This window comes from Apaloderma vittatum, unplaced genomic scaffold (genome assembly GCF_000703405.1).
Source record: "Apaloderma vittatum isolate BGI_N311 unplaced genomic scaffold, ASM70340v1 scaffold32363, whole genome shotgun sequence".
In the NCBI taxonomy this organism is placed as follows: Eukaryota; Metazoa; Chordata; class Aves; order Trogoniformes; family Trogonidae; genus Apaloderma; species Apaloderma vittatum.
In genome coordinates this window covers 46154-64906 of record NW_009708089.1, presented here as the reverse complement: position 1 = coordinate 64906, position 18753 = coordinate 46154, and the positions used below count along the sequence as shown (strand labels likewise).

At 36.1% G+C, this 18753-nt stretch overlaps 1 protein-coding gene across 1 annotated transcript in view; it reads left to right on the top strand.

Annotated features, from left to right (window-relative positions):
* Positions 1 to 5805: 5805 nt before the first annotated feature.
* Positions 5806 to 18753, top strand: part of VPS13A (vacuolar protein sorting 13 homolog A (S. cerevisiae)) — a gene marked incomplete at its 3' end in the record, with an annotated part of 57646 nt that continues 44698 nt past the window's right edge. Inside the window, exons 1-14 of the mRNA XM_009866430.1 lie at positions 5806 to 5953; positions 7629 to 7672; positions 8206 to 8248; positions 9229 to 9324; positions 9572 to 9673; positions 10351 to 10460; positions 10857 to 10916; positions 11997 to 12056; positions 12271 to 12351; positions 12697 to 12754; positions 14746 to 14873; positions 15111 to 15217; positions 15885 to 16056; positions 16424 to 16486. Coding sequence (XP_009864732.1) covers positions 5806 to 5953; positions 7629 to 7672; positions 8206 to 8248; positions 9229 to 9324; positions 9572 to 9673; positions 10351 to 10460; positions 10857 to 10916; positions 11997 to 12056; positions 12271 to 12351; positions 12697 to 12754; positions 14746 to 14873; positions 15111 to 15217; positions 15885 to 16056; positions 16424 to 16486 — 1272 coding nt within the window. The remainder of the gene's footprint in view (positions 5954 to 7628; positions 7673 to 8205; positions 8249 to 9228; positions 9325 to 9571; positions 9674 to 10350; positions 10461 to 10856; positions 10917 to 11996; positions 12057 to 12270; positions 12352 to 12696; positions 12755 to 14745; positions 14874 to 15110; positions 15218 to 15884; positions 16057 to 16423; positions 16487 to 18753) is intronic.

Sequence of the window (18753 nt, the reverse complement as noted above, 5' to 3'; positions counted from 1 at the left end):
GAGTAGAGTGGCAGGAGCGCCTCGGGCGACCTACTGGCTACTCCCCTTCTAATCCACCCCAGGAAGCCATTGGCCTTCTTGGCCACGAGGGCACATTGCTGGCTCATGGGCATCCTGCTGTCCACCAGAACCCCCAGGTCCCTTTCCCCTATGCTGCTCCCCAGCAAATATGGAACATTTTTTAAATGTTCTGGGCAATGTTTATATGTTACATAAGGCAGCTCTTACCATAAATTTTTCTTATTTATGTGGAAGTTGATTTCCACATTTTTCTATTTTTTTTCTCATCAAGTAGTTTTAATGTTTTAGAGGCCTTGTTTTTTCTTTACATTAAATTCCTTGCTCTCAGGTGCCCAGAACTACTGGGTAGCATGGTTAAAGATTTATTTTTGCTTGGTCTAATGCGTGATGCTTTCATTTGTATTTGCACCTTAAACTATTTTTAATAGTGTGTGCATCTGCAGTATTTCTTTCATTCCAGAGATCTCAAAGGACCTAGAAAATGTATTCCTCTACCTAAGAGGAGTAACTTTTAGTAGACATGGCAGTACGCCACTGTCTTCATATGGATGCCATCGCTGATTAGAAGATCCCTATGCTTACAGTATATCTAAAGTCTACCAATAATTTTATTTACTTTCTATTTGCTGAAATTGTGGAACTTTTTTTGTTAAACTAGTACCTTTTTTTTGTTTTTATATTTTTTTGCAAACTTAGTATCTTTTAATGCTTGTCTGCATGCTCTGAAAGACTTTCTGTTTCACCTTTGTGTTTTCGTTCAGCATTTGTCTTTATGTGTCATGATAAACTTCCTAAATTTTACATAAATCATGTGGTCTTGAAATTGTCCTAAATCCATTCAGTATTTTAGTAGTGATTAAAAGAAAAATTTTTCTCCCTGTAACAAATGGCCAGTGCCTTTTGGATACTATAGTACTGCACAAGTGCTATATATCTGTATCTTAAAGTTTAAAAGACATGGATTTTTTTACCTCTGAATGATGAAATACCCAAGGGAGAGTTTTTTAGATGCTGAAGGGAACAAATTATGTCCTTGTGATATTTTATAGATAGCCTGTTAAGATTAGATTAAAACTGGTAACCTGTTGGTAAACTCCGGATAAATGTACAAAAATTACCTTTATGTGGTTTCAGCTACTGTAAATTTGGGAGCTTTATTCATGACTTTTTAAAATGAACATGCTTAATATGAATTTTGGTTTTGCATAATGAGAGAGTTCAGCATGCTATATTAAAGCTATACAGTTTCAATTTGTGTACTAAATTTGTGTGATGATACTACTTCAGAAAAACCATACGTGAATACTGTAATAACTACAGAAATTTTTTACTTTTTTGTTGTTAAAAAATCACTTGGATTGAAGGATAAAAATGCAGTCTGTCTCAATACTAAAAAAAATGTGATGTTTGGAAACAGACTCATGGCTGAGAGAGGTGCAAAGAACTGAATGACCTGAAGTATAAAAGGCAATGCAGAAAGGAAAATGTAGGGCAACCCATACAAGTAAAAAAGATAACTTGAATATGTAAGGCAAACACTGGAAAAGCCAAGGCCCAGAAAAGAAGGTAACAGGGAGGGAGGTCATATTCCTTAAGAACTCCGTTAGTAGGAAGCAGAATAAAAAGCTGCTTTACTAGGCAAGCTCCTCGATGGGTGAGTCTGGAAAGGACAGTGTTTTAAACTCCTTATTCATGTCTGCGCTTAAAAAGCTAGTTTGAATGAGCTGCATTAACAGATGAGTAAGTACTTGGCTTAAATAAACAGGTTAGGTATGTTAAATATTTTTGAATGCTTTAGACCTAATAAAGTTGTACTGAAATACCTGAAGAAATAATTGAAGCAGTGTGAGCTCTTAACCATAGTCTTTGAGAAGTGAAGTGTCATGGAGAATTCTGAACACGATGAGACAAACAATTTTTTTACCAAAGTCCTTGTTGCCATTCTTTTCTTTTTGCTGGGTCTACTTTTCATTCACTGTCTTGGTGAGACACTTCATGCTGCCCTTCAAAATATCTAATTCGGTGTTGACTTGGTGCACCTACTTATTAGGTAATGTCTCAAGCATATCTTACTTAATGTAATTTGTTACTTGGATAGCTAGTGTCTCTTGCTGGAGCAGCTATGTTAGTAGGATGATACAGGCAAATAATTGACAAATTGGTGAGTACACGAGCACTTTTTACTTTTTTTTCAGCTACATCTATTTTTATAATAAAATATGACTACTTTTGCATACCTTGCCTTTTCTGGGTATAGCAGAAGCAAGAGTATAGCAGGTGCAATTCCTACCCACTGCCCTTTACACATTAGTAATTTGAATTGACTGTGAGATGAAAAATAACTAGTAGCTTCTGCTGCCTTTCATGACCTATTTTGCAATAGGTGTCAAGAGAGGAGATATTTGGCAGACGCTCCAATCCTCAAAGACTTGCGGCTTGTCTCCAGAAGGTATACTTGAGCAAGAATAATTAACAGTATGAACACAAGTGGGAAATGTCTGGCAAAGGTAGCAGTTTGTATGAAGTGATCAAAGAGTTTCACAAGCTAACAATGCTGTTGCTAAAAAGCAGAAATGAGCAGGAGTGCTGGGTGTTGGTCAGATACCAACTAAGGTATTTTCAGTTTCCAATGCCTATCATCTTTCATTTCTCTCTCTGTCATCTGCCTTCACTGCTCCCACCCCTCCTTCTGCCCCATTCTTATTTACAAGACAACAAAGATGTCATTATATAGGTTAAATCTGCAGGATTTCTATGTGGATTAATTTTTTCCCCTCCCTTTAACTTTTGCTAATATCTCTAACAAAATTTCAGTTAGGCCTCTTTGTTGAGATGGTTTACTAAGTGCTATCTTATCTTTTAGATCTCTTTTTGTGGGCTAAGTCCTTGGTACTAGATGTTGGTTCCTGCACTCAAGTTCTTGAAGTTACTTTGAGTATCTAGAGTTTAAAATATAAACCTGTTTTTTTCCAGAATTTTGACAAATGTTGGATTTATTTTTTTAAAGTATTAATTACGTCCAGAGATCTGTAAAGCTAGGGATTTGTTTTATGATATAGCCTAAATAAATCCTAGACTGTGCTGTAGGTATTTATAAATGTTCTCTTTTTTATTATTGTTTTGGCGACTAGCCTGCGTGTTTAACCTTAGGTGTTTATACAACTCCAGCTACTTGTATATACAGTTTTCAAGGTTGCTTAGTTGGGCAATTCTTAACCCATCAAATGAAGTTTTATCTGAATGCATTTCTATTGTCAAAAGAAATGTCCAGTTGCCCTCAACAGGGGAAAAAAGACACACCCAAGACCCTAGAAAAAAACAAACAACCAAATCTTGATGTATTTTTAAATGCTTGCAAATAATGTCCATTGGCAGTGTTCCAAAAGAGTAGAATTCAGTAGCTGTGCTATGTCCTGTAACAGGCCTTTGTTTCCAGATTTTCCTGCTTGTTGTGAAGGTTTCTTTTTTTTTTTTTCCCCTCTAGCAGAACAGTCAAAATTGAGTGCAGTTGCACTTGGAGCTATGTTTTGTGGCAAGTGAAACATCTAAGAGAGATTAAATTTTGACCATGGAGGAGATTACTGACGTGGTCAATTACTGCATTTCAAACCATGACTATTAGAATCGGTTGCCAGCTGAGGTGTGGTAACTTTGGTAGTCCTTCGTGTTTACTTGCAGGAATATTTAGTCAATCTCTGTCTTGCACCCTCTTTCAACTGTGGGAAAAAAGATAGGCTGCATAAAGACACAAACAGCTCTTCTCTAGTAGCCCTTTGTGTGCTTTGATAGGCCTTTCACTCTGCCCAGACCCTCCTTCAAGGTTTTTGTAAGTAAACTGATATTTGAGTGAATGTGTTTTAGTAATTTTATACTAAAATATAGATGATTACAGTTTTTCTAGCTCTTCTACTGATTTTAACTAAAACTTTTACACTTATTGATTGTAAAATCAAAAGTATAGGAAAAATGGCTAAGAATTACTTACCCCACTTCCTAATCTCAGTGTTTCATGTGGTATTATCAAAGACTTCTTGTTTGGAAAGGTATCAATACCACGTTTATTCTCTGCCGTTATGGTGTACTCAGGTAGCATGAGCTGTAGCTCGCCATCAGAAAATATTGTTTGTAAGTGCTTGACATAATAATCCTTGCTCACTTTGCAGTAACTTGTTTTTTAGAAGCATTAGGGCTGCCAAATTGTTGCAGTTTAAGTTACTGTGCCTCAGCTGAAATGTGGCATGTGCCAAGTCCTTGATAAATGAGAGACAATGTTTACTTAGTAAACAGTGAAAGTGAAGAAACTAAACTCAGTTCAACTGCTTCATCTGTCACATAGTCTTAGAGTTCGCCTGTGAATATTTTTACCATGGCTCAGCTGATGTGCCAAAATTGCACGTTATGCATGGTAACGTGGTCACAAACTGAACCTTTGCTCTGGACACAATTACAAGTGCTTGTCGTGAGTAGAATGACATTTGGTGATGTCTTCTTGGAGAAGCAAATGCTTCTTCTAATGTTCCTGTCAATATGTGAGTATCACAAGGCTTAAAAAGCAGAACCACCAGCTCTCAAAAAATCCTGCTGCATGTGGTATTTCTCTGGAGGAGCTGGTGGTGGCACATGTCAGATGCATAGAATTCTACTGGAAAGTGATAATAGATTGTTGCAATGAATAAAATAATAAAAAAACTTCATAGTGTTTTGTGAGTACTACAAGGTGGATGGATTAGTTTACCTGATCAGGGCTTCCACAGCAGCTCAGCAAATTGAGCCAACTGTTCTAAGGTCAGGGAGGCCCAGGCACATCTGGAGCTCAACTTGGCAAGGGATGCAATGAATAACAAGAAGGGCTTCTACAGATATATCACCCAGAAAAGGAAGGTTAAGGAAAGCATACTCCTCCAAATGAGCAAGACTGGCAAGCTAGTAACAAGAGATGAGGAGAAGGCTGAGGATTTCTACAACTTTTTTGCCTTAGTCTTCATGCTCAGCCTCTCACCTCACACTGCCTAAGCTGAAGCACAAGATATGGACCAGAGGGGCAAATTCCGTCAGGCTCACGATCACCTGAGGAACCTGAATGTACACAAGTCTATGGGACCTGATGAAATGCATCTCAGAGTCCTGAGGGAATTGGTTGATGTAGTTGGCAAGCCACTCTCCATGATATTTGAAGAGTCATGGCAGTCAGGTGGAGTCCTTGGCAACTGGAAGAAGGTAAAAATTGCACCCATTTTTAAAAAGGCTAGAAAGGAGGATGCTGGGAACTACCAACCTGTTATCATCACCTCTGTGCCTACGAAGATCATGGAATAGATCCTACTAGAAACTCCACTAAGGCATATGAAGGATAGAGAGGTGATTTGAGACAGCCAGCATTACTTCACTAAGGGCAAGTCCTGCCTGACCAGCCTAGTGGCTTTCTACAATGGAGTGACTGTATCAGTGGACAAGGGAAGAGCAGTGCATGTCATCTCTCTCTGGACTTCCCCAAGGCCTTTGGCCTCGTCTCCCACAATATCCTTCTCTCTAAATTGGAGAGGTATGGGGCTGATGGGTGCATTGCAAGGAATTAGCTGAGTGGTTGCACCCGGAGGGAAGTGGCCAATGACTTGTTGTCCAGATAGAGATGGGTGACAAGAGGTCCCCCTCAGAGGTCTGTGCTGGAACCAGTGCTGTTTCGTATCTTCACCAATGATATAGACAGAGGGATTGAGCACACCTTCAGCAGGTTTGCAGATGACACCAAGCTGAGTGGTGCGGTTGATATGTCAGAGGGGTGGGATGTCATCAGAGGGACCTGGACAAGCTGGAGTAGTGGGCCTGTGTGAAAACCTCATGGGGTTCAACAGGGTCGAGTGCAAAGTCCTGCACCTGGTTCGGGGCAATCCTCGTTGTCAGTACAGGCTAGGGGATGATGTGATTGAGAGCAGCTCTGTGGAAAAGGGCTTGGGGATACTGGTGGGTGAAAAGCTGGACATGAGCCCCAAATGTGTGCTTGCAGCCCAGAGAGCCAGTCGCATCCTGGGCTGCATGAAGAGAAGTGTGGCCAGCATGTTCAGAGAGGTGGTTCTGCCCCTCTGCTCTGCTCTCGTGAGCCCTCACCTGGAGTACTGCATCCAGCTCTGGAGCTCTCAGCACAAGAGAAACATGGACCTGTTGGAGCAGGTCCAGGGGAAAGCCACAAAAATGATCAGAGGGACGGAGCATGTTTCTTAGGAGGACAGGCTGAGAGAGTTGAGGTTTTTCAGCCTGGAAAAGAGAAGGCTCCAGGAAAACCTTATAGCAGCCTTCCAGTACGTGAAGGGGACCTACAGGAAAGCTGGGGAGGGACTGCTTACACAGGCATACAGCAATGATTTTAAACTACAGCAGGGTAGATTTAGAGAAAAAGTTAGGAAGATCTTTCCTGTGTGGGTGGTGAGACAGTGGAACAGGTTGCCCAGAGAGATGGTGGGGGCTGTGTCCCCGGAAACATTCAAGGTCAGGCTTGATGGGGCTCTGAGCAACCTGATCTAGTTAAAGATGTCCCTGCTCACTGCAGGGGGACTTTAATGGTCCCTTCCAACCCAACATGTTCTGTGATTTTCATGACTGCCTTTTTGTGATTAGGGTCCAGTTTTGTAAAATTGGTGGTACTTTGAATGGAAGTTAAATGCCACCAGCGTGATTCAACTGCAAGAAATGTGTTCGTGCAGTTATAGCTCCTGTCTCCCCACGTACTTGGTCATTTCTAATTTGTGTCCCTGAAAGGAAAGCATTATTGGTTCAGTCAAATCTTCGTTTGCAATCTCAAATTGTATTCCTTTCCAGGCATGTAATCTTCTGGTTTCCTGGATCTTACTTATGCCTCTGCTTAACTGTATGAGATGTCTCTTCCATGTGCATGTGTTAACACGTATAAAACTAATTCAAAGGCAACCATTGCAGGTGTTCCATCACTCTTGTAGAATTTGTAGAAGACATTGCTTGGGACTATGCACAGATTTCCAAATTCTGAGTTTCCTGGTCCCTTCCAATGTTCCTTTGTTATGGCAAGTGTCTGATGTCAATTATGTTGTAAGAACATATCCTGCAATTAAAATTTCCTGTGTTTACAGGGTACTGAATTCATTGTTGTCTTAAGACGTCTAGAAATCAGATTTATAGAAATGCTTCCTTTGAACTTTTATAAGCCTATAAATATAACTTGCAAATGTAAGATCCTTTGAGGGCTAAAAATTCATTCTAAATTTAATGTTGCTAGATTTCCACAAGCATAAGAAGCAGATGGTTGAGGAAAAAGAAGCAAGCTTTTGGTTTTAAAATGAGTCCTTACAAAATGTGACAATAATAGCCAAGATTTTAACTTTGAGGAATCATAAGTTCTTCTCCATGTACATGGAAACTCCATGAGAAGATCTCAGGTATTATTTTGTAGCACAAATGAACAGTGTGTTCTTAATCATCTTTCATGGATATCTGAGGTGCAGGTTGTGGATATCTTCTACAGAAAAGCATTGAAGAACCACAAGGCAGGGACCACTGACTCAGAGTTGGGGATGTTCAGTGTGCAGAACTACTACTTTGATTATTGTAGTTTTACTTATTCACTTCTTTGCTTTTAGGAGCCGTAGCACTGAAGAATCTTGAAATAAAAGAAAATGCACTGGTACGTTAGTGAAAATAAAAATAAAGCTGTTGCAAAAATGATCCTTGAACGGTATTTTGGATTGTATGTGGGTTTTTCAGTTCTTATTTTAGGAAGCACTATCTTTTGTGTGAAAGCTTACTATTTTGTTTTTCTATGTTTGTGTGGATTGTCTGAGATTAAATTTAAAGGTGAAGGTGTATGCTGCCTTTGTTTAGCTTCTCCCCTCCCCCCCCAAAAAAAACCCACCACCAAAACTCTTGGCAAATTGCTAAAAGAATGTGTTTAGATCAAAAGCAATACTTAGACTTTTTTTTTTTCCCTATAGCTCATGAAGCTAGTAATTTCCTCTTGGAAATGTATTTACCTAGCATGGATTAACTATCTAAATCAGTAATCAAATATTTGCTTGTTCCAGTATATTGAATGTTTCTTTTGTTCAGTGGTTGAAAGGTAAATCTCTTATTAAGATTATGATAATGTTTTTTACGTATATGGGGGCATTTCACAAGTTGCTGAAATGAGTTTAAGTGTTCTAAATCACTTTCTTTCAGAGTCAGTTGGATGTGCCATTTAAAGTTAAAGCAGGACATATTGGTAAGTTACATTTTTTCATACAACTATGCAGGAGTTAATAAACATACTTTCTTTCCTTGCAAGTGGCTATTGTCATTCTAAGCAAGTAGTTTCCTAGTTTCCTTGATTTACATACTTTTTACACTGTGATGTTTGTCTTTTGTGGAAAAAAAACCCTGTTTGAAAAAGATCCTTTTTTTGAGCCTAGATTGTAATGTTAAAATTTTCTGGGGTTTGTCTAATTACTTCAATATTAATGAGAAAAGAACTCTAGACAACAAAAATGAGCAACTGAGCAGGACTATATCTCATCCCTTGCCTTAGCAAGCCTCCACAAATGATTTTGCCTCCACTTCCCTTTCTATCCTCCTTCCTTGTTCTGCTAATGTGAAAAGTTTTCTCATTGCAAGTTGATTATTTGTAGAACTTAGTGATTTCTTAAAGCAAGCTAAGTCTAAAGTCATTGCGTTTACCTTAAATCTGCCTAGGAAATACGTATTTTCCTGTGACTGGTTGCATGGTTTATTGAAATTAGTGCTTGTGTGAAGAATGTGAGATGCTGTAACCTCAGGGTCTCCATTTTCACAAAACATACATATTACTTTTAAGACTATCTTCCACAGAAAAAGAAGTGTCAAAAAATCTGGATTTGGGATTATTTTGCTGAGTCATCACTTAGGAGGTGCCCTTGGTTTTTTTACGTCTATAAGTGTGCTGCAGTGGATTTGCAAGGAGGGAGAGTTTGCTGTTAAGAAGGGGGAATATAAGTCAAGGGACTAAGAAGAGGACCTGTAGGCTTAATATTTCTGCTCATGGAAAGATGTGCCTCATCTTCTTTTGTGTGCTGTGTGAAAGAAAAACAGCAAAGTGCCTTGGATGCACTGTTTTTTTCTTTCCAGTATAATAATTGGAATAAGAGATCTTGTGGTTAATGTAGATTATATATATATTTTTTTGACTATTTAACTGTTTACCTCAACCTTTTTCTTTTATGTTTGTAGGTCAACTTAACCTACAGATTCCATGGCAAAACCTTTATACTCAACCTGTTGAGGCAGTTCTTGATGGTGTTTATTTGCTTATTGTGCCTACAGCCAGTAAGTTATTACAGAGAAAAAAGTGGAAGTAGATGGATGGGATTTCAGAAGTATCTGGAATGGATTGATCTTGTTTTCATGAACATTATTCCTAGTATACACTCCTAGCAAATACGATTAGATAACAAGAATGAGATATCTTTCAGTAGTTTACACTTTGTCACCGAATTTTGTGCTGTTATATAACTACGAAGAAAACGTAAAAATTAGGGGGTTTTTATCATACATTTTTATATTGTGTATTTAGGCATAAAATATGACGCTGAAAAAGAAGCAAGGCAGCTCTTGGAAGCAAGACAAAGGGAATTGCAAAGGATAGAGGAAGCAAAGCAGAAAATAGCTGACCAAGGTAAGCATGGGAAAAGCTAATGAAATTGCATCTGTTTATTTCTTTATTTTAATCCAGAAAGATGCTAGAGTGGTCAGTTTTTAGATTCCTGATTTTCTCTTGATACTTAAAAACCTGTTAAGTTACAGATTTTTAGGTGTGGCTGCCATCAATATTCCAGAACAGGCATCTGCAAAATAAAAAGGTTCAAACATTGATGCTATCTGATATAAATAAAGCTTTTGTAATTCTACTTACTTGTGTCATATGTTGCCTGACATTTTCTTTCCTCTTATTTCATAAGAAACAATTTAGCTTTGTTTCTGGTAGTAAATAATTATTATGGTTGCACCATTTCAAAGATTCTCTTGAATTTGTTCTTTGGTACATGTTAAATCTTACTATGCTAAATTTCTCTTTAGTACTTTCAAGAAATATGTATTCACCACCTTGAGTATTGGTGGGTACAAGACACACTTTTGAACAATGTGAGTCTTCATGCAGCAGATAATAAGGCTGAAAAGTCTAGCGTGAGAATATAAATGTTATAGATTGTACTGAAAGAACATGGTTTTATACAACTAGAGTACAGTGTAGTAGAAAATTTAAATATCTATGATACTTTATTATGTTATTGTTTTCTCTAGCATAGTTTCAAAAATGCAAACAAAATAGTAAATTCTTTTCTTTTAACTTAGATAAAGTAAAAGAAGAGAAACAAGACACTTTTGTAGAAAAACTAGTCACTCAGGTCATCAAAAATCTTCAGGTGAAAATTTCCAACATCCATATTCGCTATGAAGATGATGTAAGTACTTTTGTATATCTTGGAATAAGGGGTTTTGCCCTATAACATGAAATTAGGAACCTATCTAATTTCTTTTCTGCTAGTTGCTTTCCACTCTGAGAGAATCCTAGCAAAGTTTTGGAAATTTTATGATCTTAAACTCACTCCCCACCGCCCCTCCCCAACAACAAAAAAACAAACCAAAACAAAACTTCAACCAAAACAAAAACCCCAAACTGATAAAAAGCTTGTACCAAAGCATAAATACACTTACAAGCATATGGTTGTCTACAAAGACGATGTAATTGTCAGACCTTTACTATATATATTTCTTCTTTACTGTTGGTTGTTTACTTCCAAATCTGAATTTAGAGCATAAGATAATCCTCTTTTGGTATTTCCCTCCTGCTCTGTTAGATCACAAATCGGAATAACCCTTTGTCATTTGGGATTTCACTTCAGAATCTAAGTTTGCAGGTAATTTTATTTTTTCATCCAAAAAGCGCATTGATGTATACCGTTAGGTTATGTGTTACTGTGCTGTCTGGTAACGTGCTCTCTAATGAAAGTGTGCCTATAATCTTGGGCAATGCACAAAGGTAACTACTTGGTTTTATCAAATCCAGTGTAAATATTGTGGTTCGGGTGCCATTAAAGTGCTAGTGTTAAAACAGGCCTTTTCAAGGAAGTTTGTATTCATCTGCCTGTTGCACTTTGTAGATGGCAAGCACTAGATGTGCTCTGTTTGCTCTGTGAATATTTTAGTGCCATGAGTCCCAAGAAAGAGAGTTAATACTTGAGATTGGGAAGGGGTAAAAAAAGGAGAATGGCATCTTGTTTCAAGCTGGAGCTGTTCTGTGATCTGCAAGCTCCACTTTAAAGTGCTAATAGTAGTCATCACAGACTATGTACTTTATTTTTTTTATTTTCTGGAAGACTACCTAATAGCAGCAATATGTTGATTCTGCTGAGTTGCTCTGGCTCAGTAATTCTTGCTATGTAACAGATAATCTTAAAAAAATATGTCTTATGAAGCCTCGTTCCTAGCACATTGCCAGGTTTTTGCCAGCCCCTTCCCCTAAATAGTTTTGTATAGTGAACTAAAGCTTTGGTATTCTTACAGCATTATTCTGGAAATGCATATTAGCCTTGAAAAAGCATAGTAGCATATTGTAGTTTGAGCCCAGCAGAAACAAGATGATACTTCCAGAATTATAAAAGAATTCTAGTCCCGTGTTTATCTCTTTCCAGAGAGCCTGCTTAAAAATGAAATGAGTGTAAAGGAAGACCATTTGCAATACTGGAAACAGAATTTTAAAGAATCTTCTGGTTCTTGTTTGCAACCTGCCGGTCACTGCATGTACATGTGTGTATTTTTGGAGGGAAAGCAGACTTATCAAGTTTCTGGCTTAATTATCATAAATCAGAAGATGGAATACCATTACAGTGGAGTTTAATTCTGATGATGTTCCTCTCCTTTTCCTATTTTGTTTCATTTGTGATAAAGTGTTGGTGTATTACAGATACTGGAGTAACTTTATTAAATTTTCATTTCAGACCTCAGATAAGAATTGGAATCCATGTTTACATGATGAAACTGCCAAGTTGTTCTACAAGGTACAGTGTAACCTGTATGCTAAAGAAAGAATTGTTAATAAAACAAACTGAATTAGAGTTTCTTCTATAGAAAGTGAGATCAAGAAAGCAATTACTGCATAGGCTCTGAGATAAAAGCATATGTAGTTTGTGATGAGCATTCAAACTTCGTGAAATCCAGTTTATTAATCAGAAATTCATAGGTATTAATACATATGTTCTGTTGTATTTTCAGCTTGTACGACTGGATAACCTTTTTGCTTACTGGAATGTGAAATCAGAGATGTTCTACCATGGTGGTTGTGATGAATCATTGGTAAGTAAAGCATGACCTGATGTATCTAGTGTTCTAGTTCATGCTATGAAGCACAGAACATGCTTCACATTCAGTTCTGCTTCCATTTATGTCCATGTCCTGGAGGATTTTTTTAAGGAAAAATAATAAATGTTAAGGGTTTTGTGATGGAAGTACAACACCCATCTGAGGAAGTTAAAAAAAAAAAAATCTTTTGTCAGTTACAAAATTACACACAGTATCTGGTCAACTTACTATTCAGTACGAGATTACCTGAAACCCTTATTAAAATTCTAATATTTTATATTTTAAAACTTTATCAAGAAAGAAAAATGCAATTTATGTTTAACTCCATTGTGTTTGAAGGTCAACTTAAAACAGGGAGTTGCCAGCCACAATGTGATTCCAGAAGGTTATGATTTTGGTAAGTGATGTTTTATTTGTATTATGAATGTATACTTTACTTTTAATGGCTCCGAGAGATTGTTGCTTTGGCTTTTATTCAGAAACCTTAGTAAGGAGTACTATACTATAACTGTAGCCTTAAAAAGACTTTGATTAAAATATGAGTCTTGAATTATGCACCATTGTAATGGAATGCCATACATAAATCCTCGTTTTTCACACCCATTGATAATTCCTTATTTTAAGAAGTTTAGCAGTATGACGTGTATCATGTAGGTTTTGTGAGTCAGATTGGTTTCAGTAATAGATGAGTGTTTTTGAGGTGACCTGCCTTATGTGGAGTGTATAATTTTTCCTTAGAGATGGAAACAGTAATCACAAACTTTGGAATGTCATCAACACTTTTTTTTTTAGTGTTGCTGTATTGCAAGTTTGAGTAATACTGCTTTGAGGTGTTGCTTACTTTAGTCACATTGCCTCCACTCATACGTGGTGATTGTTTACTATGCATTTTATGGAAAATACTAGTTTTTTATTTCTCATGTGCATCTGTGTGATTGTTTAGTAACTGTTTACAAGGCAGAATGTCCTTTAAAGTGGCTTGTTCTCCAGTAAGCAAGTCCTCCATTTGCCACAGCTAGGGTTAAAAAGAGCACTGTTAGTCTTATACTTTTTTTTTTTTTTGCTGCCTATGCCTGAAAGGAGAAGCCTTTTCTGTCTCTTTATTTGACTGCCAGAGAACTGTTTACTAATTTTTCTGACTTCCTATCTGTCTTTTTCAATTACTAATTTTGACTCTTTTCACAAGAAAGTACTTAAATATCATCAGTTGTCTAGGTCTTTATATGAATTTCAAAACAGTTGCATGCAAAATTGCAGGACTCAAGATTTATGCTCTTGTAATTCAGCAGTGAAGTCAGAGATGCAGATATTTAAAGAATTACTTCATGCTGATATTCTATAGTAAATGAAAGTTCTGGCTCTTTTAGAGCAACTTGTTAGATTGAGATATTGATAGAAGGGTATTAGACACAAAGTCTGCTTCTGTAGTTTTATCTAAATGCAGACATAATATTCACCTATAGGAAGGATGAAAAATTAAATTTAGGAAGCTAATACAGGAAGAAAATTAATAGAAATGCTGCCATATATAATGTGTAGATAAGAGTAAAATACGATTCACAAATTATAAGGGGTTAAAATAGAAAAAGGGTAAATTGGTATAAATATGTTTTCATTGTGCAAAAAAATATCTGTTTCCACTTATATGAACCTTTCAGTGAATTTAGAATATGTGGTATGCTGATGGTCTATATTTCTGTTGAAATCAAAGGAATTTTATTTGATAAAAATTACATTTACACAAATTCTTATTGTTGACTCACTGAAACGTGTGGAGAATTGAATTAAATGTAGCGTCTGAAGGCTGTATTGAATGCCTGATGTTTCCAAATTGTAGAACAAATAAAATACTTTTGCTCTGAATATTTTTCATGGGATGTGCTTCGCTTTATATGGAATCCATAATGATGTTTTGCTTACTTGGGCTTGGATTTAGAGGTGTGGGATGTTAGATTTTATCTACTGTTGTGACAACAATTAATGAAACAGTGTAAAACATAGTAACATTTAAAAAATCCTTTTGGAATAAGAGTTATTATGGTGAAATAAGTGCTATGTTTGGAGTTTCTTGTAATATAAATAGCTTATATCAGCCAAAAAAATCAGTTTTGCTACAGATATAAACTATTAATAGAAACATCCTTCCTGCAATACAGGACATTTTGTGAAATATTCCACAAACATTTGTTCCACAAATGTTTTCAGAATTAAACTGGAAGTTCACTATATATCATATATTTTTAAGCTGTGTTGATGAAGTCCTTATGAAGTCTAGTATTTTAAAATGCTAATAATTTGGCATAACTTGAGCTGGTAAGTTTTATGTATCATTTATGCCAGTCTTAAGTAATTTAATTGCACTTTTTTATGTCAACTTCTGTTTTCTAGTATTCCGCCCAATTTCAGCTAAAGCCAAACTACTTATGAATCCTCGATCTGATGTTGACTTTTCATCACCAAAAATGGATTTAGATGTAAATTTACAGGATATTACTGTTGAATTCAATAAGCCACAGGTACAAATTGTTTTTCTGAAGTTATATGTAATGTGACAGAAAAGTTAGTTTGCAAGAATAATAAAAAAAAGCAATCTGAGATTGTATAATAAGTATACAGAATTGATTTACCACTTAGACTTCTTTTTCCTTTGTCAGTTGTTTTTAAGGAGAAGCTTGAATCACTGATCTCAGAAAGTCAGCACTTATTTTGATGTTTTTGTTGTTTGGTTGGTTTTGGTTTGTTTTCTTTTTTAGTACTTCAGTGTTATGGAGCTTCTTGAGTCTATTGATATGATGACCCGAAATCTGCCTTATAGGAAATATAGACCTGATGTTCCGTTGCACAACAATGCCAAGACATGGTATGGCACTTCAGACTTTGAAAATAATTTATTAGTTACTCGTGTGAAATAATTGCCAGGGGTTTGTTTCTTACTTAAGGAGGTTAGAACTCATTTCCTTTTGAAACAAAGTTTTCTCTTTTGCTTTTGTTTGTTGTTAAAGTAGGGGAATTAAAAAAAAATAGCAAGAACCTCAAACCAAAGGTGAGGACACAGTATTTGAAATCCTGAATATACTCTTTTAAAGACCATTACGAGAAACTTAAGCCTGAGAGTGTTTTACTGTCTTTACTCTGTTTTAATGGAGGAGATGCCATTCTACGTTAGGTACAATTACAAGAACCTAGAAATAGGCAAACCTTTTCAACTCATATTGCAGAGATTTAATTTTTTTCAGAAAGTTCCTACAAATACGGTTTGGTTATTCACACACACACATATGTACATATTTATGGCCACTTTTTGTGCAGGGTAAATTTTTAATTTTAGGAAATAGCAACCTGTCAACTTTGTGTGGAAAAATAACACAATCCTAAGGTTCCTCCACTGATCAGAATTGTGATTTTTAAGAAGCGATTAAGCTCTTTCACAGCTTGAAGTTGCATTTAATGGGACTCTGCATAGCTCTTGGTGTCTTTTAAATATAGCAAAAGAAATCTAAACTATACCAATTTTTCTTTGCTTTTAGGTGGAAATATGTCATTTATGGCATCCTTGAAGTAAACGTTCAACCCAAGCTCCAAATGTGGTCTTGGGAACATATTCGACACCATAGGAAACAAGTGAAGAACTATAAAGATATGTATAAAACCAAGATAACATCTAAAAAACCTAGTGAAGAAATCTTAAAATTCTTAGAGGTTAGCTATTTTCCACTGAAGGCTTAAATATTATTCATCTTACTGTTTTCTTAAACTCAAATGTTTGCATGTTCCTAAGTCGATGCTAAGTTAAAATAAAATTTTCAGTTGCCAGACTAGCAACTTCATCAGTACCTTTCTCTGTGAATAGTATTAACAAATATGTTAGGTAATTTTTTAAATTAATAGCTTCAGTGAATAAAAACTTGAACTGCTTTTCTTTTCCAGGTTTATTTTAAATTTTCAGCTTGATCAAATTAACTTGAGTTGCACTGAAAGAGTTATTTGCTGTCATTTCTTGTAAATTTGAGCTGTGAAATCTAACCAAGTGTATTTGTCAAAAAATAATTTCTCACCTCCTTTCTAGGAATTCGAAAAGGCCTTGGATATTTTTAACATCACTCTAGCAAGGCAACAAGCAGAAGTTGAGGTAAAATTTCATCATTTAAGTGAGTCTAAGAATAACTGCTGTCTGAGGTTGTGGAGATTTTGGGCATATACATTCGAGGTTTAGTGATTAAATTGTGCCTCATACAGGCTTTCTATTTTTTTTGCATTTTTAATTTGCTACTATAAGGCATAGTTAGTGTCAGCTTGTAATTAAGCAAAGATTAAATAGTTCCATATACTGCTTTTTCAGAATGAGTGATCTGGGATAGATTTCTTTTCACTTCTGGTGAGGAAGATCTACCATGGAAAATAGGGTCAGAGCATGATAAAATAAGTCAAACTGGAAGCAGTTATACCCAAAGCTTCAGGACTTTGTCCTCCACCCTATATCCTAGATTATTAGTTTATTCCTTTCCTTCTTGATAGGCTGTAATGTAGACTGATCGCTTGTGTATGTAGACTGTTGACTCTTTGTTGCTATTTGCAAGCTTTGGAATACAGCAAATGCAGCATACATTTAAGTAGATAATCACAATTAGGCAAGATAATGCGAGTTGAGTAGTTACACTTAATTTGGTAGGCTTTTTTCTTTATTTTTATTTTTTTTTGCCAATGCACTGCTTAGTTTTCAAGGTAGTGTCTGAACATCATTTCAGGAGTCTGAAGCAAAACCTATATAGGTTTTCTGAAATTTATGGAGCGGTCTTCATTAATAATCAGTATGATTAAGAGTAAGCAGAATATGAGGTTTAGAATATGAAATAATGTCTTGATAATTAAACTTCATAGATGTCAATCATTTCTTATGTCAGTGCTTGAAAGGAATTTGATTTTTTTATGTGTGCAATATATTAATTGTGGTGTGAACACAGTTGTTCTGGTGATAGATATAGCGCTTCTAAAATAAAACATTAAACAGGAATCCATAAATGTGATTTTTTTTTTTTCCTTCTAATTGTCTGTATGTACACCCATATTCTGATGTTTGTATGATCATTATTCAGACTTCTACAGTGCCAGAACACACATTCCTCCTTATCAATTGTTAGGCTGAATTGGAGTGATTTTCATGAGAGGGGTTTTTTTTGTTTGTTTGTTTTGTTTGCTTGCTTTTTGTTAATTAATTTTGGAATGTTTTTATCTTGTACTGCATAGTTTCTTTTGGTTTTATCTTTTTCCTTGTATTTTTTGCAAGGTGAGTGAGATTCCAAAGAATTTTCTGTCTATTTTTATTCTTTTCTCCAGTGTGACCATGGTGCTTACAAAAGGTGGTGTGATATTGCATTCCTGACCACTTCCCAGTCCTGAGTTTTAAGATAGGTGCCTGTAGTGCTTAGAAGTAGGTTTTAAGCAGACGAATTTTAATTTTTCTGGGTCTTTAAGCCTTGCATTTGAAAAGTGTTAGAAAAGCATCTTGAAAGATATGCCAGCTAACTCTGAATTTATTTCCAGGTATTGGAAATCATGTCACAGTGATTCTAAACTGTTCTACCTCCATCTATCTGTCAGAACTCATCTATCTTGTCGTTACTAGCTCATACCTCTGAAAAAGGTCTCAAAGGACTTGTAAGATGCAAATCTACTAATAACTTGGTATCCTGACAGCCTTAAGTCTGCTAGGGATTTAAAGAGCCCTGTTTAGTTGTGGACTGAGTAAAGCCATATAAAGGGCCCTACTCTTAAGCTGTTTTGGTTCTTAAAAACATACCTTAGAGCTGAATTTCAGGGCTTGCTTTTCTCACATTTATGAACACAGTCCCGTATGATTTTCAGGGAATTTTATAGTGGGAACATTGTAGTGAGAACTTTATATTCCAGATGTTAAGCCACTTTTTAATCTCTATCACTAGTTCCCTAAGTACCAAACACCAGCCTCAGTGAGCTAAGCATCTGATGTCTGTATTGGATAGCTTAAAAGATTTTGTGCTTTCAATCCAGAGAAGACTTTTTAGACAATTCACCTTAATCAGAATACAGGATTTTTCCTTTCTTTTAGTTGAAAAAGTTTACCTTGCTGAGTAGTCTTTCTGCTGACTATGACTGCATTAATTACCAAACCATTGTAAAAAGAAGATGGGGAAAGGTCAGCAGGATTTCTTCTAGATGTTTATTTAGTTGCTATACTCAAAAATGTTTTCTTCATCCTTGCAGAAATACAGTACCTGTCCCTTCTGTCTGTAGCCTTTCTTAGCTTGAACTCTAGTGCCAGCTGCTGTCCTAGACGTGTTAAGAATCATAGTTTTAAGCATCACTTTTCTTTTTCTTCATGGTAGCTGTCCTGCGATGCTAACTCCTTTGTGTCCTAGA